At 47.7% G+C, this 16,989-nt stretch overlaps 1 protein-coding gene across 1 annotated transcript in view; it reads right to left on the bottom strand.

Moving 5' to 3' along the window:
• LOC126483762 (membrane metallo-endopeptidase-like 1) overlaps window positions 1–16,989 on the bottom strand; it is a 302,629-nt gene that overhangs the window by 205,339 nt on the left and 80,301 nt on the right. Inside the window, exon 3 of the mRNA XM_050106909.1 lies at window positions 6,311–6,487. Within this exon, the coding sequence (XP_049962866.1) occupies window positions 6,311–6,487 (177 nt within the window). The remainder of the gene's footprint in view (window positions 1–6,310; window positions 6,488–16,989) is intronic.

Genomic DNA, 16,989 nt, shown 5'->3' with positions numbered 1-16,989 from the left:
CGCGAGTCTGTTATGAAACGTATAGTATTTCACAAGCAATTGTACATAGTTAGCATGCAACAGCAGTCTATAGATGCACTACATCAATGTTTTAAGGAATAAATAATTTTGCCTTCAATCTTATCTTGTGTACCGATGTTACGTCGCCGTTACCTTCGCCATTTACCTTGTAGTTTTCCTTGTTGGCCCACCTATAGCGTTTCCATGTGCACAGGTGTAGTGATTAGTGTCCCTTTTTTTATCTGAAACAAATGCTCTGGAATAGATCGTGTTTTCACGAATCTTGCTGCAGGCTGCACTTACGCATGGTGTTCACGCCCTCTTTACTTTACTCAATATTTGATTCACGGGAAGAATGCCTGGATCATATTAATAACTACATCCCATTCTCTATCAATGACTTTACAATGAATGTTCTTTTGTGAGTTTTTCTTGTTAATAAATTAAGTAATTTTCCGACTCAGTGCTACCTCTTCTTTGTCGTGTGGCTAGAGTTGGTGGCGACCCTATCTTTTATATTGATTTCAGCGTCAAATGGCATTTTCTTATTCAAAGTGCGCGTGGGTCTTTTAGCTATCAGGATACATTCAAAGGGCGCTTCATGCTTCTTGCACATAGCGTCCTTTTATTCACGCTAATTACAACTGTGCACCAAGCACATCATAACCCCTTCACGTCTGCATGTATCGTCCGAAAAACAAGTAATCCTCTCCGTGCACCGCTGACTGGAGACTAGCAGCGGACGGACGAGGGAATTACCATCCGTTGCGTGGGCTGCCCCTAACACCGCAACAGAAACGGCTGCATCTGAAGTGTTGTGACCGGGAGGCATGGATTGCTGGTGAACGACGTCGAACAGCATTCGGCGATGAGTCACGGTTTTGCAGTACCAAGGAAGGTCTTAATTGGCGAGTGTGGCGGCGGCCTGTAGAGATGTCCCACTCTTCCAATGTTTTGGAGAGGTACGATGGTTTTAATGCGGTCGTTATAGCGTCAGCAGCCAAGGGGGATTGGTAGCAGCTGAGGGAACTGACGGCACAACGGTACGCAGCGAACATCCTGCGTCATGTGTTGTCTCTCGCGCTGCACCATCGTGGTGCGCTTGTGTCAACACGACAGTTCTCTTCCACATGTGGCACATGTCTGTGTGATATTAAAGTATTCCTGTGGCCAGCAAGATCACCAGATGTTTCCTAGATAGAACATGTATCGACTGTGGCCAGCATGTTCTCCAGACATGAATCCTATCGGACATGCCTGGGATAGATTGAAAAGGGCTGATTATGGACGGCGTGACCCACCAATCACTCCGAGCGACCTACGCCGAAGAGCCGTTGAGGAGTGGGACAAACTGGACCAACAGTGCCTTGATGGATAGTATGCCACGACGAATATAGGCATGCATCAACTCAAGAGGACGTGCTACTGGGTATTAGAGGTGCCGATGTGTACAGCAATCTGGACCACCATCTCTGAAAGTCTCGCTGTATGGTGGTACAACATGCAATGTGTGGTTTTTATGAGCAATAACAAGGGCGGAAATGATGTTTAAATGGTTCAAATGGCTCTGAGCACTATGGGGCTTAACATCTATGGTCATCAGTCCCCTAGAACTTAGAACTACTTAAACCTAACTAACCTAAGGACAGCACACAACACCCAGCCATCACGAGGCAGAGAAAATCCCTGACCCCGCCGGGAATCGAACCCGGGAACCCGGGCGTGGGAAGCGAGAACGCTACCGCACGACCACGAGATGCGGGCAAATGATGTTTATGTTGATATCTATTCCAGTTTTCTATACAGGTTCCGGAACTATCGGAACCGAGGTGATGCAAACTTTTTTTGATGGTGGTGGTGGTGGTGGGTAGTGTTTAACGTCCCGTCGACAACGAGGTCATTCGAGACGGAGCGCAAGCTCGGGTTAGGGAAGGATTGGGAAGGAAATCGGTCGTGCCCTTTCAAAGGAACCATCCCGGCATTTGCCTGAAACGATTTAGGGAAATCACGGAAAACCTAAATCAGGATGGCTGGAGACGGGATTGAACCGTCGTCCTCCCGAACGCGAAACTTTTTTTTTATGTGTGTACAATGAGCACCTGCAGTATGGCATAGACGTATATGCAGATAATCGTCACACACATGTTAAGTGGAGAAAATGTTTACTACTACAGGGTGAGTGAGGTAAGTTAGAGCTAAAACACCTATGGCCATATTCTTTATGAACATCATTTGATGAATTTAAATACCTCTATAAAAGACGCTCAAATTGTCCTCTATTTTGTGTAGCCTATTGTCATTGGTTTAACGGATTCATTCTTATGTTTATCGGTAATGAAGCACAGTTCCACTTAAATGGATACGTTGGCAGCCAGAACACTTGCATTTAGGCCTTCAATAACGGTTCAAATGGCTCTGAGCACTATGCGACTTAACTTCTGAGGTCATCAGTCGCCTAGAACTTAGAACTAATTAAACCTAACTAATCTAAGGACATCACACACATCCATGCCCGAGGCAGGATTCGAACCTGCGACCGTAGCGGTCGCTCGGCTCCAGACTGTAGCGCCTAGAACCGCAAGGCCACTCCGGCCGGCCCTTCAATAATGGCCACGCATTGTATGATAACCAATTTCACCCACACGTTTGTGGATATCTCCCAGTACCTCGACTGTGACTTCCCCTACAGCTGCGATAATGTTAATGTTTCAATCCAACAGCGTTCTTGGATTATTGCAGTACAGCTTCTCCTTAAGATGGTCCAACAAAAAGAAATTTGGAGAAGTCAGGTCTGATGAGCTTGGGGGTGACAGATGGATTATCGAAGAACTCAAGGAGCATCGTCATCGTTTCATTGGAGATGTGACTCGTTCCACCGCTTTCTTCAAACTATCAGTAACGTTCATTCACTTCAAGCATGGCTGTTAACTGATTTATGAATGAACTAACTGCATAGTGGTCCATCAATTCGCTGCCTAGATATGGCACACCGTACATCAATTTTTTGTGGGTGAAGTTGGTTCTCATACAACGCTCGAGCATTATTGTCAGTCCAAATGCAAGCGTTCTGGCTGTTGAGATATCCATTCAAATGGATTCATGCTTCATTACTGATAAACGTAAGAGTGAATCTGTTAAACCAGTGACAATAAGTGACACACTTTCCTGAGTCCAAAGGACGCACTTCTTAAACTACTCGAACTGGATTTGGGGGCAATGGCAGACGTTTACTGGCTCTGTGGCAGGATGAATAACAAACTCCAAGCTGTCGAGACAACCGTTGAAGTGATTTAGCGGGAAATCGCAGCAGGCTGCTGAATACACTCCGTGAATTCCGATGCTAACACGTCAGGCCGACGGCTTCGAGACATTTCATAAACACTATCTGTTTCGTGCAAATGTTTGACATTGTCGTGAAACGTTGTTTCCTGAAATGGGAACATCGGGGAATTTCTCGAGGAACCTCTCAACGCACCGCTTGTAAGATTTTCCCACGAAGTAAGTTTCCAAACATGCGACCCTTTGCCCTTGTGTGAGCATCGTCGTGGGCTGAGTAGCCGCCCCCTAACACCAGCGATACCAGGGTGTGTGTGTGTGTGTATGTGTTTCGTGGAGGAATGATGCATTACTTGACAGCGTTTCCGAAAGACAACGCTATGAACGATGATCAGCTTCGCTTTAGGAAAAGTAAAGCCACGAGATGGGTAATACAGAGGGGAATTTCTGACCTCGCGGTTGACAATGTAAGCAAGGCTAAAGAAAAATCAAGGCACGTTCACAGGATTTGTACGCCAGTAAAAAGCGTTCGATAAAGTCAAATGGTGCAAGATTTCGAAAATCTGAGAAAAATAGTGATAAGCTATAGGGAGAGAAAGGTAATGTATAATACATGCGAAACCAAGGACGAAGTGCTCGGATTAAAAAGTGTGTAACTCAGGGATGTAGCCCTTCGTCTCTCCTGTTCAATCTATACATCGAAGAAGGGGTTGTGGAAATAAAAGAAAGGTTCAAGAGTGGAATTAAAATTCTAGGTGAAAGGATATCAATGATAAAACTCGCTGATGAGATTGCTATTCTCAGTGAAAGTGAAGAAGAATTGCAAGATCTGCCGAATGGAATGAACAGTCTAATGAGTACAGCAGACGAACTGAGAGGAAATCGAAGAAAGACGAAAGTAATTACAAGTAGCAGAAATGAGGACACCGAGATATTTAACATAATGATTGCTGATCATGAAGTAGATGATTTTAAGGAATTCTGCTACCTAGGCAACAAAATAACCAGTGACGGACAGAGAAAGATGGACATGAAAAGCCGGCCGCGGTGATCTCGCGGTTCTAGGCGCGCAGTCCGGAACCGTGCGACTGCTACGGTCGCAGGTTCGAATCCTGCCTCGGGCATGGATGTGTGTGATGTCCTTAGGTTAGTTAGGTTTAAGTAGTTCTAAGTTCTAGGGGGCTGATGACCACAGCAGTTGAGTCCCATAGTGCTCAGAGCCATTTGAACCATTTTTTGGACATGAAAAACAGACTAGTACTGGCAAAAAGGGCATTCCTGGCCAAGAGCGGTCTCCTATTATTAAACATATGCCTTAATTTGAGGAAGCAATTTCTGAGAATGTACGTCTGGTGCACAGCATTGTATGGTAGTGAAACATGGACTGTGGGAAAACCGGAACAGAAGAGAATCGAAGAGAATCGAAGCATTTTAGATGAGGTGCTACAGACGAATGTTGATAAATTATGTGGACTGATAAGATGACGAATGAGGAAGTTCTGAGGAGAATCGGTGAGGCGAGGAGAGGAATACAGCAGAGCGTCGATTATCCGAACGTCGGTCAACCGAACAACCGCTTAACCGAACTGTGTACTCGCTCGCCCCTGTTACTCTCCCACCCTACCGTCCATCATCCCCCTCACTCCCACACCAAGTTTCCCACAGGAGTCGCCGCACTGGGCCACCGCTGGCGGAACATTGCTTCTAGTGGGGCCTTCACAAGGCACTGCTGACCGCCCAAGCCGCCAGTCGCTGCGTTTCAACAATCAGCACACTTGTGTCGGCTTCGCACTGGCAGTAGAAGTAGAGGCAGTATCAAAGCTGTTCACAGCAACAGCTGTGCCAGCTTAGAGTTGAGGCTTGCCGCTCCGCGCAGTTTGAAGGATTGCGCGCCCCCAAGAAGAGCTTCTCACGGTGCAGTCACCTTCAGTTCTCTGTTACGACCACTTGTGTGGTGCTGCGTGAAGAAGTGAACTTGACGATACAAAATGCTTAAACGTAAACGTGTTGACCTTTCTATGAGGGACAAGTAGGAGATTATTAAAAGGTAAGAAGAAGGTGAATCTGCAACCACTTTATCCAATGAGTATAAGGTGGGGAAGTCGACAATTACGGATATAAAAAAACAAAAAACGAGCATAGCAAATTTTATAGCAATGCTTGATTCTACTGATGGATCAACAAGCTGTAAAACTATGAAGCTACTGAAGTTGCCTTTGTACGTTGCTTTGTAATACTAAAAGAGATGCCTGTTTTTATGAATAAATTTACTGTACAGTACTTCTTTTTGGCAAATAAACATGTGCAGTTCGATTATCCGAACAAACCAGTTTTCCGAACACCCATGTCCCTCAGTTACTTCGGATAATCGACGCTCTACTATATATGGAAAACACTGACAAGAAGAAGGGACAGGATGATAGGACATCCGTTACGACGTCAGGGAATAAGATCCACGGTACCAGAGAGAGCTGTAGAGGCTAAAAACAGTAGATACGAAAGTGATTGGAATACAGCCAGCAAATAATTAAGGACATAGGTTGCAAGTTCTACTCTGAGATGAAGAGGTTGGCACAGAAGAGGTATTTGTGGCAGGTCGCATCGAACCAGTCAGAAGACTGATTATTCAAGGAAAAAAATCAACGATGCAGAGAAGTCATCACTACTTTCAAAACAAACATCATGAATATGTGCGGTTGTGATTTATCTGAATCACCCTGTAAGTTAGCTGTAAGGTCCAGAGTGAATTTTCACTATGGAGCAGAGTATGCACTTATCTGAAACTTCGTGGCACATTAAATGTGCTGAACCGAGACTCGAATCTCGGACCTTCGCCTTTTCGCGGAAGTCTAGAAGATAGGAGATGAGGTGCTGGTGGAAGTAAAGCTATGAGTTCCGGCAGCGCTCCGTGCTCGGATACCTCAGTCGGTAGAGCACTCAACATGGAAAGGAAAGGTCCCAGGTTCGAATCCCTGTGTGACACGCACTTTTAACCCGGCAAGAAGTCTCCGCCGTGGGCAGACGGGCCACTCACCTGCGATCCTCCGGAAGGCCTCCTTCTGCGGGTCGTACTCCTGCAGCAGGGGGTCGCTCTGCAGGCCGCCGCAGGCCGTCACGTAGAAGCTGCGGCACGGCGGCGCCGTGTGGTTCATCATGGCAGCCATGTGCTGCGCCTGCCGGTAGCACGCGTCCGTCCGGCACACGTTGCTCTCTGCACACGTGGGCAACACGTCAGTCGGCGGAAACAGGTCCAATGCTCATGAACACACACACACACACACACACACACACACACACACACACACAAACTACAGAGCTCACACAGGGTGTAGAAAAATTGTGTCACGAAATTTTAACCCTGGATAGCTGATGCCAGTAGCAACCAAAATTACTAATGTTGTGTAGATCGACAACGCACCATTTTTAAACTACGGAAACTTGGCGCCACGCTCTCCGATTGGCCGTGGGATTGCCCTGTTGCCGTTCGTCGGTTGTCGGTTCACACATACAAACGACCCTCGCCCCGTCACTGCCCCAATGTGATATGCACACGTGTCCAATAGGTCTTGCTGTTTGTCTCCGCCTCGCGTCAGAGGCATTCACACGTAAGCTTCGCTTCAGAGCACACACACGTCATCTGCGATTTAGTCATACATGGCGGCACAGTATTCGTTTGAAGAACAACGAGATATGGTTATTGTTTATGGACTAGCCGACGGTAATGCATATGAAGCTCGGCTGTTGTATGAGGAACGGTACCCAGCACACCTTTACAGCAATTCACCGGCGACTTGGCGAAACAGGCTCGTTAGCGGATATCATGGTGATGCTGGAAGACTGGAAGACCTCGAACACGACGGGATGCTCCATTTGAAGATACTATTCTCGAGGAAGCACTTACGACAAGTACTCGAGTGGTTGGACACGACATGGGGGTCACTCATCGGCTAGTCTGGGAGGTTTTGAGCGATGACAGCCAGCACCCATTTAGTTTCCACCCAGTCCAAGACCTAAATCCTGTGGCGGACTATGAACACAGGCAGGGTTTTGCTGGTGGTTTCTGCGACGTCTTGTACGAGATCCCGACTTCCCCGCTGAGCCGTGGCAAAAAAATTGCTGTTTTGAGGAGCGCGCCGCAGCGCGTTGTGTGAAGCAGTCGCCCTCCGTTTGTGGCGGTGGCGCCGCTGTGGCAATCGCAGCTTTGGTCTCTCCCTCTGGTGGGAAAGCGGAAAGGTTGCCTGCTCACGTGCATTTAAGGGGCGCTATGGGCTCGGCATTGGTCAGTCGGAGTGAGGCTAGGTCAGTCTCGCGTCACCGGGTTCTGGTCTGTCTCTCGTTCGCATTTGTGCGGCAGTTAGTGTCTGTGGTCGGAGTGCGAGTATGTCTGTCATTTGGATCAAAGCCAGAAAATGAGAGTCTTGCCACTCCGCCAGTAACAGAACTCAGCTTGTGGTCGCCCGGTCGGGGCTGAGTTCCTGCATCTGAGTCTGCTCGTTAGGCCGCCGGTCCGCTCGAGTTGCTCGGGCTACGGTTGGTTGGTCGGTCGCGCACTGGGACACGAGATGATTTGTCCGCCTTGAGCGTCGACGCATGTGAGGTCCCCAGGTGAGTCCAGTGGGCCACGCCGTATAGAAAGGGGTAGTGGCTTCGCGGTTGACACAAGAGCAACAGGAGTGAAACGACGACATCGGGCTGGCCGGGGCGAGCAGCGACGCCGTGAGACGGGAGATCGGCGCGCCTTCCTGCGTCTGTTGAAGCGGCTGGCAGTGGACGGTTCGGGAGAGCGCTGGGGGTGCTGTGCCAGGTCTTCGCCAAAAATCGCAGTTTATTAGAAGTTAAGTGATTGGAGATATGTTTTTTCATTTACTTGTTAAATTCTACTTGTTTTATTGGTGAGGTCACCAGCCGCTTTGTTTTGGGGTCGTCCCACCATTCTTCTTCGTTTGCCCACCCGCGGGAAAGTGCTTATTGTGAATTGGGTGGTCCGTTTTTTTCCTTGTGGAGTTGGGGAGAGTTAGAGCAATCTGCGGTTCGGGTTGTTCATTAATCCCCCTGTCAATCTGCCATACGTTAATAGCTGCCTCTGTCATGTTTGTCGGATTCAGTGTTAACGAATTTATACAATTAAGGTGTAAAGCCTGAATTCCTGAAAAATGTTTTTTATCTTGCCTATCATCTTGCGAGGCGGTATATGTGTAATGTAGAGCATGTTGTACATTTTATGTAAGTCTGAATTTCATGGGTTTTATTTAAATAGTCATTTTTATAAAGTTGCCACCCTTCCACCGTAAGAGTCCTTTTAAAAAGAAATTGCACTTTCGGTGGCAAATAATTTCTTAGTGTGAGTGTTTGTACCATTTACATCCCTCTTACGGGGTGCATAGTTAATGTGTTTGTGTGAGTTGTTGAAATTTTTAGTTTAAAGTAATCTGGTGTGTTGCAGATTTGCACCAGTGTAGTCTTTCAGAGGTTGTTGTGAGCGGTCGTGACTACGGCCGTGTTGAAAGGGAGCGGCAAGCTTCTCAGCCCGAAGGCTCCTACTGTCAATACTGTTCTTTCTGCCTCTAAATAAAATTGTAACTTGATATTTCGAAGGTGCTTTTCTGCTTATAAACTTTAAATCTGTTTTTGAAAAGGCTTTTATGAATAAAATTCCCATTTGTTAAAGGTAATTTCACTTTCATCAGTTACTCCCTGGCAACTACTTCCACGCTCACCTAGTGTGATTAAATGTGTTAATGTTCTTGATGAATCGCTAGTAAATAAAGTAAATTCTTTAAGAAAAGAGTTTGAAAGTAAATTCACGGTTCACCCGCCATTGTGTTATTTACCTTTACAACACTCGAAACGTTCATTACTGGGCAAGGGAAAATCCTCACGTCACGCACGTCCACGGACACAAGGAATGATTTTCGCTCAACATTTGGGCAAGCATTGTGGGTGACCATCTGATTGGGCCGGTCCGTCTACCTGATCGACTTAACGGGGTAAATTACCTTCGCTTTTTGCAAGAAACTCTACCCGGCTTGTTGGAAGACGTTCCCCTGGTCATATGGCTACGCAAGTGGTTGCTGCATGATGGGACTCCTCCACATAGCAGTCGTGCAGTGCGCGGGTGTGTAAATGAACTCTTCGACGGCTGGGTAATGGGCAGAGGTGCTCGTAGGACGTGGTCCCCGCGATCACCAGACCTCACGCCGCCTGACTTTTTACTGTGGGGGTTCTTCAAGGTTCTAGTTCACCCACTCAAACGCGAACCACCTAGGAACGAAGAAGAATTAATGTATCGCATTCAACGTGCCGCCAATCGCATCCAGGCAATGCCAGGTATCTTTGAAAGAGTTCGGTGAAACACCATTCGACGTTACCAAGCTTGTGTTGAGTCACTGGGCCGCCAGTTCGAGCACCTGCTTTAAGTAAACAATGTCATAGCTACAAAAACGGCCCTTAAGGGCCAGCATAATTTGTAATAGACTTTCTGTACGCGAACTAACAGCTGTTGATGGGTTTGTTCCCAGTACGTCTTATTATAAAACTACAATGGATGTGTCGGGACCCCGGCAGATTCGCCCCCAGACCCCGAGAGATTCGCGATCATGCGTTGTCTAGTGCATCCGGCAACAGAGAAATCTCGCGGCCAATTGGAGCTCGTGGTCCCAGGTTTCCATAGTTTAAAAATTGTGCGTTGTCAGCCTACACAACATTAGTAATTTTGGTTCCTACTGGCATCAGTTATCCAGGGTTAAAATTTCGTGACATAATTTTTCTCCACCCTGTATAGAGCTACTACACTACACAAAAGAGTATCACTTGTTTGAGACCCCTAACTGCTTTCCATTTCAACTGCGACGTCAGGTTCAGGTTCAGCGACGCTTCAGACAGCAAGGTGTCGACCCATGCGAAAAAAAGGCCACAGCTCAGAAGTTCGTGGAAGGTGTAAGGCGGGTTAATAATACCACATTGGCAGAAAATTTCGCTACAATTGTGCCGAAAGCTATAGTGGGCGTATAACACGATGGGTACGTCATTGTGCACCCTTCTACCAAAATCTCATCGCTTCTTTTGACACCTATGTGATGGAGGCCATAGTTGCGACCCCCAGTGTTGAAATCAGGCAGTTATCTTATGGCTGACCCAGGATAACATTTCAGACACACTCCCAGTCAGAATAGAATGAAAAGGCCTCAGGGGGTGGCATGAAGGGTATCAATGAAATGACCCCTTGGGGCGTCGATTCCAACACTTTCGCGGTAGAAAACGACATTACGCAGTGCGATGAGGCAACAGTATGACGTTCTTGATAGCGGTCGTCACTGCTGACATCACTAGACGATTCAGCCCTACTCACGAGCATAGTTGGGCTGCAACCTCACTGAACGTGATCAGATCCATTTGGAGTGCAGTGTGGCCCCAATTTTAGCTCTGGTATACTCAGTAGAACCGGTGGGGACTGCTCAAAACCATTCGACGAAATTTAAACATGATCCGCAGCAGCAAAAGACGTTTATGCTTTTTCAGCGCTCCTGTTTCACGCCCTCCTGTGGTGTGATAACAGATGGCTGCAACATTGACATGTGCGTGAATAAAATGTCAATGGGTTCCTGTAGGACCTCCCAGTTCGGCAACAGCCTCGCTGCCATCCACACACATTTGTTGAGCACTTTAAAAATGTGCCTCTCAGAAACTTCGACACCATTGCAGCCTCGTGGCTGATATAGAGCCTGAAGTTAGGCAAACCACACCTGCAAGCAGACGCTGTGGCGGCTGCGAGGCACCATTTAGCTGAATGGGTGGTGACATCTCTGAAAGGTCCATTTTTAATGTGCTCAACAAAAGTGTACGAGTGGCACCCAGAGTGTTGCCGAATTGGAGACTCTTACGGGGACCCATTGCTGTTTTATTCACACACATGTCAATGTTGCACCCCTTCGAGAGGGTGCCACAGGAGGGTGCGAAACAGGAGGGCTGAAAAAGCAAAAACACCCTTTGCTGCTTCGGATCACGTTTAAATTTCTTCGAATGGTTTGGAACAGCCCCTGGTGATTTCACCCTCTTTACGAGATCAAAAACTGAGGCCGCACTGCATTCCAAATGCGTCAGGTCATGTTCAGTGGGTTTACGGGTGCACAGTGTACTTATAATATGGCTGAAGTGTTTGAGGGGGGGGGGGGGGGGGGAGGGGTGTCAGCAGCGTGGAACGTTGTCAATAACGTCGTCCTGTTCATCATTGCACTGCAAGCTGTCATTTTCCACGGCGAAACGTGTGGGAATCAACGCCCCAAGGGAGGGGGTGTTTTCATTGAAGCCCTTTATGCCAACCCTTGAGACCTTTCCGTGTCGATTCTGAACCGCAGAGTGTCTGAAATGTTTTCCTCTGCCAACCATAGGAAAAGCACGTGAATTCAACGCTGGGTCTCGCGGTTCTGACCTACGTCGCAGGGACGTCAAAAGACGAGGCGAAATGTGGGTAGAAGCGGGTTTGACAACATTCTCTTAGAGTGACACGTTCACAGTGTCACTGGGGAGAACGGGACATCTTTAACCCTAAGCACACGTGGGCTTCTGAACTCTGTCGTTTCTTTGGATTGTGTCGACTCCTTGCTGTTTGAACCATTGCTGAGTCCGAGGGTAACGTCTCAGCGGCGCATAAAGCTGCACATGTTGAATGGGGCAAACAAAACATAAAGTGCAACATAAATTACCGTTGTGCGGTACAGTGGGTCACTATTTTTCTTATTTCTAAATGCTGCAAAGTGTCGGACGAACCAACGGACCAACGAGGCGTCTAACTCGCAATATGCAGAAGGTGTAGTCCTGTGACGTTCCGGAATGCTTTTTGTACCACGACTTGTACCCAATCATTCAGTTCCCTGTCAGCATGGACCAGTATGTATTCTTGAAGTTTTCCCAGCGTAATGAGTATGCCATGAAGTTCCGGGTTTGCAGCGGGATGACGTCGACATTTTGCCACGATATTTCGGCTGGAAATCATTGAGCCATATTCAGGTGAGTGTTTAACGCTGGAGAGAGCTGCGGCACTTTTCTAAGTTTATACCGAAAATTGGCGACGAGGCGCATGCGCTTACTTTACTGCTGCGTGAATGGCCCCCCGCCAAGTTCACTATCGCCTTCGAGTATCTCTCCATCTGCGGTGCGCAGGCTCCAGCGCAATGGTGATACTGTGTCGGAATGCGAGCTCGCGGAATTGAAATTCAGATGTCGCATTAATGAAACTGTCACTGGACGTGTCATTAGGCGTAAAATACTTTCTTTCGGAAAATATTAAAGAAATGAACACGTACCCCACCTTACTCGGTTCAAAGCCACTATCAAATTTGATAAGGTCTTCCGCCAAACGTATCTTGACAGATTCCTCAATAACTAAACCGCAGAAGGAACTAGTTGTGGCCGGCCGAATTGGCCGAGCGGTTCTAGGTGCTACAGGTTGGAGCCGCGCGACTGCTGCGGTCGCAGGTTCGAATCCTGCCTCGGGCATGGATGTGTGTGATGTCCTTAGGTTAGTTAGGTTTAAGTAGTTCTAAGTCTAGGGGACTGATGACCTCAGATGTTAACTGTCATAGTGCTTCGAACCATTTGAACCATTTGAACCACTGCGCCACCTCATTCGGTCATAAGTAATGGGATAGCAATAATCACATATACAGATGACGGAAGTATAGTGTGCATAAAGTATAAAAGGACAGTGTATTGGAGGAGCTGTCATTTGTACTCATGTGATACACATGAAAAGGTTTCCAATGAGACTTTGAACGCGGAATGGTAGGTGGAAGTGGAAGCATGGCACATTACATTTCGGAAATCGTTAGGGAATTCGGTATTTCGAAATCCACTGGGTCAAGAGCGTCTGGAAAATACCAAATATCAGGCATTACCTCTCACAGCGGACACGAGTGCCTTTGGTAACAGCACGACGTCGCCTGCAGCGCCTCCCCTGGACTCGTGACCGTACCGGTTGGACACCAGACGACTGGGGAACCGTGGAATGGTCAAATGAGTCCCAATTTCAATTGGTAAGAGCCAATGGTAGGGTATGAGTGTAGCGCAGACCCCACGAAAACATGGACCCAAGGCGTGAACAAGGCAGTGTGCAAGCTGCAGTAGCTACATAATGGTGCGGGCTGTGTTTACATGGAATGAAATGGATTCTCTGGTCCAACTGAGGCGATCATTGACTGGAAATAGTTACGTTCGGCTACTTAATTCACAGTTATTCATAGACTTGTTCCCAAATACGTAATGATACCATGTCACCGCACCACAATTGTTCGCGATTGCTTTAAAGAACATTCTCGACAATTCGAGCGAATGATTTGCACGCCTACATCGCCCGAAAGGGATCCCGTCAAATATTTATGGACGTAATCGAGAGGTCAGTCAGCGCACAAAATCCTCTCGCCGTTATGGACGGTTGTAGAGGCAGCGTAGCTCAATATTTCTGTGTGGGACTTCCAGTGACTTGTTGCGTCCATGCCACGTCGACTTGCTGCAGTGCACCGAGTAAATGGAGGTCCGACACGATATTACGTGGTATCTCATGACTTTTATCGCGTAAAATGGAAATGCCGTGTGGCTAGGGCCTCCCGTCGGGTAGACCGTTCGCCTGATGCAAGACTTTCGAGTTGACGCCACTTTGGCTACTTGCGTGTCGATGGGGATGAAATGATGATGATAAGGGCAACACAACACCCAGTCCATGAGCGGAGAAAATCTCCGACCCAGCCGGGAATCAAACCCGGGCCGTTAGGTATGACATTCCATTGCGCTGACAACTCAGCTACCAGGGGCGGACACGTAAATATATTGTGGTGAGATGACAACGTCATCTGGCTGCATTTCAGAAACTTCATGGGTTACGGACTAAGATGTTTACACGAACAATTTCGGCGACCAAATTTTACAAGTCCTTTTATATGTTCATGATGTTAATGCTGTGGAAATTCCTATCATACAAAATGACAATAGCCGCGGTACAAGACTGCTCACACGTTCCTGATATGGCCAACACCTTAGCTCGTTATCGCTCCGCAGTGGTTAGACACTGGACTCGCATTCGGGAGGACGACGGTTCAATCCCGCGTCCGGCCATCCTGATTTAGGTTTTCCGTGATTTCCCTAAATCACTCCAGGCAAATGCCGGGATGGTTCCTCTCAAAGGGCACGGCCGACTTCCTTCCCCATCCTTCCCTAATCAGATGAGACCGATGACCTCGCTGTCCGGTCTCCTTCCCCAAACAACCCAACCCCCCGTTATCGCTCGTCGACTGACTCGCTAAATCGTCCAATCCTAGTCCTATAGCAAATGTGATTATTGAAATTTTCCCAGCGTAAACAGTATTCCATGATGTTTCAGGATTGCAGCCGGATAACATCTACTTCCTGCCACGATATTTCGGCTGACAACCATTCAGCCATCTCCAGGCGAGTCTGTTTCACTGGAGGTTGCCAGTTCCTGTCGCTACTTTTATACCAAAAATAGGCGATAAGACGCATGCGCAAAGGCAGCCGCTACATGAGCGGCCTCTCTGGAGATACGCGCTCTCTTCGAATACTGCGAACAAACCTTTCATCCTTACTCTGCGGAACTATGATCACACCCATAGGCGGAAGCGACCAAAGAGACTGTTAGCTAGGACCTAACCACTGATCGGCAGGTGTGGCCGAGCGGTTCTAGGTGCTTGGGTCTGGAACCGCGTGACCTCTACGGTCGCAGGTTCGAATCCTGCCTCGGGCATGGATGTGTGTGATGTCCTTAGGTTAGTTAGGTTTAAGTAGTTCTAAGTTCTAGGGGACTGATGACCTCAGAAGTTAAGTCCCATAGTGCTCAGAGCCATTTGAACCATTTGAACCTAACCACTGGTGGCGAGCTAACTCACAAGTGACGATATTGACTAGCCTCTGGACATCAGCAATATTGATTGGACGTGCCGGCTGCCATCAAAGCCAACCAACAGGCAGCTGCAAGGAAGCCGATTAACTCACACATTGCACCGAGCGAGGTGGCGCAGTGGCTAGACACTGGACTCGCATTCGGGAGCATGACGGTTCAATCCCGTGTCCGGCTATCCTGATTTAGGTTTTCCGCGATTTCCCTAAATCGCTCCAAGCAAATGCCGGGATGGTTTCTTTGAAAGGGCACGGCCGACTTCCTTCCCCGTCCTTCCCTAATCCGATGAGACCGATGACCTCGCTGTCTGGTCTCCTTCCCCAAACAACCCAACCAACCCCCAACTCACACATTAACGCACAAACCGCCTACACTACTCTAGATATGACCTACCAGACAATGACCAAAGACGAACTCAACTGTTACAGGTATGCTGATGCTGGCCGAGACGTTGACGCCAGAACCCAGCTATAACCTCCGACTGATAACGCATCACAGCGTCTGAGATATCCACCTGCATGATACCCACTGCCAACTTACGTCATTCTTCTACGATCTGTCGCAGACAGCAAGCAGTCAGCTACTGCTCTTACTACCCGACCATACTATCGCAGAAGATTTTACCCCCTTGGCTCTTGCCTTGGCACTTCTTTCCTCTGCCGGCCGTTGTGGCCGAGCGGTTCTAGACGCTTCAGTCCGGAACCGCGCTGCTGCTACCGTCGCAGGTTCGAATCCTGTCTCGGGCATGGATGTGTGTGATGTCCTTAGGTTAGTTAGGTTTAAGTAGTTCTAAGTTCTAGAGGACTGATGACCTCAGATAGTAAGTCCCATAGTGCTTCGAGCCATTTAAACCATTTGCACTTCTTTCCTCTGCTGTTCAAATCACTACCCTTCGTTCAATGTTCGGGCCAATCTATCTCCAGATGAGTGCGTATTAACGAATAATCATAACTAGACGTACGCAAACATCGCAGTACCCACATCCTGCGAAGCCCTCGTTTAGTGGAAGCTACCCCCTTTGTGGAGATGACAGTAGATCTTTTGTCGTCATGTCGTTTTGGACGTGGAGGGGCTCCATGCTATACAACAAAAAAAAAAAAAAAAATGGCGCGTAGGGCGCATGCGTAATGTGATACTACAAAAGCGCTCTCTGTCGGAATGATCAGTCGCGAGTTTAAAATCCAGGTGTCAAAATTATTAAAATTAAATGTCACTAGACGTGTCATTGGTTATAAAATGTTTTCTGCTTGAAGAAATTAAAGAAATCACCGGTTCCCACGAAGGGCGGCTGTCTGCCTTGTCTGGACGTTTTGGTCAGACAGAAAGTGGGTGGAACATTGGGACATTCCGTTTACCGTTAGCCCCACATACAGACTTGTACCTTCAGGCGCCTAGCTGCCATCACGTTTCACGAACTAAAGGCGTCCTTTGAACGTTGGTCTACCGGGCGCATGTTGTGTCTGATGGAGACAGCTTTGCGAAGGAGCTGGAACATCTACAGTCAGTGTTCAAAGATAATGGACATTCTCTACATCAGATCAGTACACCCTTAAGGAAGAGGAAAAGTGACCATGCACAAGAGCAACGAGAGGAGGAGCGGTTTAACGCCAGGGCGTTCCTGAGGTGCGTTGTTGGCAATATTTCGTCGAAATTAGGCAGGATATTAAGAAAACATTGTGTCAAAGTAATCTTCCACCAACCTACAAAGACGTGTGATCCTCTCGGTTCGGGAAAAGATGATCTGGGACTGCGGATGGCTGGAATCTACAGAATACATTGACAGAGTGGGAAAGTATGTGTCGGTCACA

The sequence above is a fragment of the Schistocerca serialis genome, chromosome 6 (assembly GCF_023864345.2).
Source record: "Schistocerca serialis cubense isolate TAMUIC-IGC-003099 chromosome 6, iqSchSeri2.2, whole genome shotgun sequence".
In the NCBI taxonomy this organism is placed as follows: Eukaryota; Metazoa; Arthropoda; class Insecta; order Orthoptera; family Acrididae; genus Schistocerca; species Schistocerca serialis.
This window is presented reverse-complemented; position numbering and strand designations above follow the sequence as displayed.